The sequence below is a fragment of the Vanacampus margaritifer genome, chromosome 11, assembly GCF_051991255.1.
Source record: "Vanacampus margaritifer isolate UIUO_Vmar chromosome 11, RoL_Vmar_1.0, whole genome shotgun sequence".
NCBI lineage: Eukaryota > Metazoa > Chordata > Actinopteri > Syngnathiformes > Syngnathidae > Vanacampus > Vanacampus margaritifer.
This window is the reverse complement of record NC_135442.1, coordinates 23,987,441-23,994,991: the sequence shown is the minus strand read 5'-3', so window position 1 is coordinate 23,994,991 and position 7,551 is coordinate 23,987,441. Positions and strand designations below refer to the sequence as shown.

At 38.7% G+C, this 7,551-nt stretch overlaps 1 protein-coding gene across 2 annotated transcripts in view; it reads right to left on the bottom strand.

The window, feature by feature from the left end:
* ccdc93 (CCC complex scaffolding subunit CCDC93) overlaps nucleotides 1-3,862 on the bottom strand; it is a 108,941-nt gene extending 105,079 nt beyond the window's left edge. For both annotated transcript variants that reach the window (XM_077580426.1, XM_077580427.1), the window contains exon 1: nucleotides 3,696-3,862. In XM_077580426.1, the coding sequence (XP_077436552.1) occupies nucleotides 3,696-3,782 (87 nt within the window). In that variant the 5' untranslated portion in view covers nucleotides 3,783-3,862. The remainder of the gene's footprint in view (nucleotides 1-3,695) is intronic.
* Nucleotides 3,863-7,551: the final 3,689 nt, after the last annotated feature.

Genomic DNA, 7,551 nt, shown 5'->3' with positions numbered 1-7,551 from the left:
ATTGATATTGCCTTCCACCCTGCAAATCTCTTGAAGGCCCCATACTGGATGTAACCCCAGACTATGATTTTTCCGCCACTAAACTTAACTGTTTTCTGGGCAGAAGGTGGATTTCTCTGATGAATCTTCGGTTGAATTACATCACAGCGACCGCAAATATTGCAGAAGACCTACTGGAGCCCGCATGGATCCGAGATACACCCAGAAAACAGTTAAGTTTGGTGGCGGAAAAATCATGGTCTGGGGTTACATCCAGTATGGGGCCTTCAAGAGATTGCATGTAAGACTGCTTTCTTTGCTATTCCTGATTACTTGTATGAATCATTGCCGAACCGCATGGATGCAGTCCTTCAAGCTCATGGAAGTCATACAAGATATTAGATATGGATCTCACAGCACCACTACTTCATTCTCTGATGTTATGTAACTTTTTTTTGTATTTGAAGTCAATTATTTGTTCCATTTTCACATGACATTTTGTAGGCGACAAAACTTTTGTCTTGCCAAAATCAGATTTTTCTGTGTTCATTAAATTATCAAAATTTCTTCAGTGAAGCAAATTTATTTTTGTATATTAAATATCATTTGGGAGGGTTTTAGCTTATATATGAGCCATTTCCAAAACCGATTGGTTAATTAAAAGTCAGGTTATAAGCTGGTGTTTCTACAAAATGGATAAGCGACAAGACTTTTGTCAGGGACTGTCGTTTTAAATGACACACTACCCCGATACCAAATTAGTACCGGTTAACCGTGCATCCCTAGTTTTAATATGTGTGTTTTTCACTGTCTCAATCCAGTTTTTTCGCTTACAATCCGATATGAAAGCCTTATTTTATTTATATATTTTTATTTTTATTTTATTTTAATACTAAATAAGTGCAAAAAATATGGTGTCACTGAGTAATGCCTTAACATTTTTGCTCTGAAAATTCACTAGAATGCACGGTATGAAGTGTAAAATAACCAAAAATGTTTTGGGTCAAAGGGTTGACTTTCAATAGATCGCAGCAAGGGAGCTGCTCTGCTACACACAAAACCCCCACCCAATCAGGTCGTCTCCAAGTCATTTAGCATCAGGCTCTCCACAAACATGGGGTGGCGAGGCCGGAGAAGGGACACCCTTCGTCCAGGCGCACCCCGTCCCGGTCTAGAGCGCAAGTGATTGTTGCTTTTTATTCTGCTTCTCTGCGATAAAAAAATTCTCTCGTTACAAAACGTTTTTTTAAACTGAAAATGGAAAACCACAAGTGTGTTCTTCATGTGTTGAAAACATGCGTAGGTTAGTGTTGTCGCGTGGCTTCCATTCAATGCATGTGACCTCCCGCGGTAGCGGATACATTTTTTTATGTGGCACAACACCCGTTAGCGAGGTGCCTCGAGCCACAGTAACTTTTAAAATAAGCCTTACAGACAGGCTTTGTAATAAGTAATCTAAGTAATAAAGCTCGAACACTGTCAACGTTAACGGTCCCAGTTAGTAGCTAGTTGCTAATGCCGGAGACTTTTGTCATATCATACAATGACAGACTAATTAACAGACTAATTCACTTTCTTAGCGTCCTTAATTGGCAATTCAATAGAATTTTGAGGTGGCGTTGTGTTGATGTTGGAACTAGTCAACAGTCGTGTGAGGACGAGTCAAGCTTGCCGCCTTGAGACGCGACGCCTTTTACGCGCAGCGTGGGTCAATTTCAAAATACAAATAAGGCAATTACATCAACGTCAATGTATGACTTGCAAGGCTTTTATCTTGAAGTTGGCCTCCGCAGCTGGTTCCCGGACTATGACGACCCGAACCGTGGCCCTTGATGAATACAGATCACGGCTCAAAGATGAGTTGTTGCACCACTCATTAAAACATGTACCATGCCGCGCGGCTGGATTAATTTTTCATCAGCACAGGCTGTACAGTTGCCCCGCATTTGTGGGTGAATTGGTCGCAGTGTCGAGCCCTGTAATAACTATATTATTTCGCAAAAGATATTGTTGTCAAGGTTATGAAAGACCAGCGTTGTGGGGGCATCTTACAATTTGGCAAATATAGCATCAAGTAACCTCAACCCTCTGGCCTGCAGTCTCTGTGCAAGGCGGCGCAACTTTTGTGTCAACATATGTTAATTAGGGCCTTTAAATTAACATTTTCATAAAAAAAAGTTCAAAATCAAATTCAACATGACTTAATACATTAAAAGATCTGTGTGGACCTTATAAATTATTTACTCGCGACTGCCAACTCTCCAAAGCGTAACTGCAGCATCTGTGTCAGGCTCGTTCATGGTGCGCATGCGTGCACGATCTTAAAGCGATAGCCACAGAAAACGAATAAAATTGGTTAGTAGGCCTACCAGCAACATGACAAAAGCAAACAAGATTGTTTACCTTTTGTAGCTAATCTTCTGTGATGAAGATAAAAGCTGATAGGTGTAGTCAGAGTAAAAAGAGTCAAGGTCTTCGTACTCATCTGGGCATTGGCATGCATGATGTAGAAAAAGCTTAAATATTACATTTTTGAACGGCACATTGCACCTTTAATGTATGACGTTTTGTAACAATATGTTGATAAATTATGACATTATACCATTTTACTCTAATCCAAAGGTGCTTTTTTTTAATACCAGATTTTGAATAGGCTTTCCCCAAAAATGCAAATTTCCCCACACAAAATGCTTCATTTCATCCGATTTTCTAAATTCTTGCTGTGTTGTACGCAGGTTGAAGTGGCCGTTCGTTCCAACCACACTTTGCATTTTGACAGATTTTCATTTTTGGTCAATCCTGTCACGTTGCTACTATGATTTAAGCCTCTCAGCACTAATTATTCACTGATTTCTGTAGTCCTTCGAAAAAGCAGAATGATTGTTTTGTGTTCAATCAAAATAAGAAATTTGCAAACATATTCTTTTACTTAGGTTGACCAAACCAGTAACTAAATCAGTTTCAAAAAGGTTAGGTCAACCCCTCTTTGTGGTATGACTTAATTGTTTTGAGGGAGGTGAGGGATTGTAATCACCAAACAATACAAAGTACAGAACAATAATTGGATCATAAACAGAAATCGGGTAAAATGGTTTCCTAATACACTTAAATGCAAAATAAATGTAAATGGAATAGTAAATCTAATAATAAATTTTGAAAATATGTAATAGTGACATCCTAGATTTAAGAATAATTAAAATCTTTGAAAACAAAATTCAATTTAGGTCAAAACTGAAATACATGCTACTCTCTAGATGTTTCATATTTATATATGCGACTTCAGAGAAGTCAGTGCCTGGCAGTCATGAACCTCACGTCACTGCATTAGACACAAAGTCAGCAAAACTTGTTTGCAATGCTTCGCAATATAGTCAAATACACAAGTAATCCACATCTACCCTCCAACATGATGCCCCGCTGTGCTCAATTTCTTTATCTATTATTTTAGCGGTAGCTTTTCACATGCGTGTACGTTATGTGCTTCGTTGCCGTGACTGTTGTGATTTAGCAGTACCAGTGTTAGCTTCAGTCTTTCCAACCAACATGACGGTTCAAATTGTTGTAATGAATTTTACTGACCTTTTGACATGGACAACTAGTTCCAAATCTATCATTTTATGTACCGACTTTGACTTTAATTTCTATGTAAATTTAGGAAACGTTGTTTAAACGCTTAGAAACGAAAGCCTGTCTGCTTCGCCACCAAATGATCTTACCTGGATAACGTTGACGCCTTGATCTAAATGGGAATTTGATCTTGAGCCACGTCTTGCTCTATTAAAAACAGAAACAGTCGCTGCCATGTTGACTGAGGTGTGACAGTCTAGAGACGAGTCTAGCTGCAGACCATGGACTCTATGCACATATAGCCGTGACGTATTTCCGGGAAAATCTCATAACGCACCGCCTTTTCCGGTAATGCCATCGCCGTTTGCTCTCCTTCAGAGAATCTCGAACAGTTGTCAGCCAGCGTTTTGGAGCATTTTTTTCATAATTTTTTTTATGAGTGTGGTTGCATGCATTTGTCAAGGCATCGAAGAAAAGGAGAGATGACAGTACGCCGAGCGATCACTGCTGTGTGCCCACGTAGACAGGTTTTAACTCTGCCTTGTTTTTTCCTCTTATGCTGACCACCGGAGACAGTTTGTTGTAACTTGTCAACATTCGCAGGGACAACTGTAGTTGTCGACCACACAGGGGCGCCGTTTGTTAACAACAGAGCTGTACTTTGAAGCTTAAACTTTGATGTGTTGTTACTCTGTTTACGAAATTATCTAATGTTTCTGCGCTTCTGGCGTTTTGACTTTTCATGTGCCTGTGTGTATATTATTCATATGCTGCCATTTTATTGTATTAAAAAACATGAACATATTTATATGAGTCATTCGGATTTCCAAAGCAACCACTTTTCAGCAAGGCATTAAGAGAAATGTCACCATGGGCTGACATAAAAAATAAAATAAAAAAGAGGCAGAGATCGTCAGATCCCGTCGACAAAGAGGAGGCTATAGACCACAGAGCTGTTGTTGGCTGGTTGATTTATAGAACATATTAGCACATTACAAAATATAAGTTAAAATAAAAATGTGAAGAAAGAAAATAATTAATCAATGTCCTAATTAACATGTTCAAAAGGAGTAGGAAGCACAATAACTTGTATATATATTCTTATCCAATAACGTACCATTTAAAAGAAAAAAGGAAAAAAATTAACAAGTTATGAACAGTTATCTGGCAGGTTCCATCTGAAAGATCCAACACCTCAACCTTACCATCTGACTGGTAGGGGGGAGGGGGTACTGTGTGGACTCCAGTAGTCCCGGGAGAGGAGCTACAATACATTTACATTAAAAAATGTAATAAACAAAATAGCTTTAGTAGCTACTCAAACAGCTTATATTTATGTGTAATAATAATTTTAAGCAACGACATCATTACCAGAGCTCAAGCCGTCAAAATTACGGCTATGGGTGATCTAATTAGTAGTTTTAAAATTCTGATAGACATAGTTTTAAAGCAAAGAGCGACTCCTGTTTTTTTTCAGTGGGTTAAAGATTCAGGCTTAGAGTTTTACAAACGCAATTCCTAAAAAGTTGGGACACTATAAAAATTGTGAATAAAAATGTAATCCAATTATGTGGAAGAGCCAAATTTCAATATTTTGTTCAGAATAGAACATAGATGACAGGTCAAAAGTTTAAACTGAGAAAATGTATAATTTTAAGGGAAAATATGTTGATTGTAAATTTCATGGTGCCATCAAATCTAAAAAAAAAAGTTGTGACAGGTAGCAATAGGAGGCTGGAAAGATCAATTGCACTTACACAAAAAAAACAGCTGGAAGACCAGTTACCACTAATGAGGTCTATTGGCAACTTTATTGGAATATAAAAAGAGCTTCTCGGAGTGGCAGTGTTTCTCAGAAGCGAAGATGGGTAGAGAATCACCCATTTGTCCAATGTTGCGCAGAAAGATAGTGGAGAAATATCAAAAAGGTGCTTACCAGCGAAAAATTGCAAAAAGGTTGAAGTAATCATCATCTACAGTGAATAACATCATCCAAAGATTAAGAGAATCTGGAACAATCTCTGTGTGTAAGGGTCAAGGACGAAAAATCATTCTGGATGCCCATGATCTTCGGGCCTTTAAACGGCACTGCACCGCAAACAGGAATGCTTACTGTAAGGGAAATCACAGAAAGGGCTCAGCAATACTTCCAGAAAACATTGTGGGTGAACACAATCCACCGTGCCAGCCGCTGTTGCCAGATGAAACTCTACAGTACAAAGAATAAGCCATTTCTAAAGCAGACCAGAAGCGCAGGCGTTTCCCTGGGCCAGGGGTCATTTAAAATGGAGTGTGGCAAAGTGGAAACCTGTGAAATTCTTTGTGGAAAACTGGGGCGCTATATCATACTAACTGACTTATATATATATATATATATATATATATATATATATTGCCACCTTGGATTTGTTAATAATAATAAAAAAGGAGAAAAAAAAAGGTACACCTGATTCCAAGCTCTGGCCCTTAACAGTCAAGCCCTAAATTATTCATTCCCCCGGCAAATTTTGAGTATATGGACATTTTAGCAGAACAAAATCCCAAAACAAAACAGCAAAAAAGTGGTTAAGAAATGATTCGCAGACAAAAATATTAACGTTTTGCAGTGGCCCAGACAGTCCAGACTTGAATTCAAAGTTCATCTGTGGAGAAAACTAAAGATCAGGCTGATGACAAGATGAGCTCATCACTAAAGATAAATGGGCAAAAATATCAGCCAAGTCAAGCAAAATGCTGATCAGCAAATATAGGATGCGTTTTATTTGCTGTAATAGCCAATAAAGGCTTTTTTATTGATTTTGAGGAGAAAGTTGTGAATAATTTTGGACGTGCCACTTTTTGTTCAAATGTCTGAACTTTGAATGTTCTGAATGTTCATTATTCAGCACACACTGTAAACTACAAACAAGGCATTCACTCTAAAAAACAATAAGAGACAAACAGGACCTGTATTTCTATTCTAGAAAAACAACACCCTCAATTACGTACGTATTACAAAGTTACAGACTTGGTAGGTTCTATAAAAAGCCACCATGTGATACAAGTGTCGATATACATACCTTCTTGTTAACATTTTTTGCTCAAATTGATGTAGAAATGTCTGAAAATCCCGCTGTTTCTATCTGCACTCTTTCGCCGTGACTCACTGACTTCGGTGAGAGGACTGAAATGACCGTAATGACAGTACTTTTTCTGTAAAGCACAACGTCTTAACTTTCAGACACCATGCCAGAGTTACGGTAATCCAAAGTGCACCTACGGTGGCACGCTTGGTAACAAAGCGTTCCACAGTAGCGCAGTGGCATTTTTAGAATACAGAATTAAGGAAATCATCAACTGCGATTGGCTGGCAACCAGTTCAGGGTGTACCCCGCCTACTGCCCGAAGCCAGCTGGGATAGGCTCCAGCACCCCCGCGACCCTAGTGAGGAAAAGCGGCCAAGAAAATGGATGGATGGATGGATGGAAATCATCAAATCAAATTAGCTTATAGCATTCTTCCTAAAAATAAACAAAACAAGACAGATTGTGTCCTGGGAAAATACAAATCTCTCCCAGCTTTACAGCTAGTAAAAAAAAAAGAGAACAATTCTGGGAAAAACAGGAAGGATGGCAACTCTAGCACAGCATATTCTGGGTTTTTACCATTATTAGCCAGTTTTCCATCCAATTGCTTTGAATTTTTTAAGCGAATTTACTGAAAATGCGCAAAATGGACATGCGTTTCATGCCCGTTTGTTCTTCTCTTACGAATATTGAGAGGGGACTCCGCCGTATACACCATAGAGATGTGATCCACCAGTAGGGGAGAACGGGGCTAGTATCACGGGTAAGTTGTATGAGTTATCTTTTGTACTTCTTGATAAACTGGTTAGCAAATGGTGAGCATTTCACAAAGATTGACTTGGCCCAAGCCTACATGCAGATGGAGATGGAGGAAAATTCAGGCAAGTATGGTACCATTAACACGCACAAAGGACTATATCAGTACAACAGACTTCTGTTT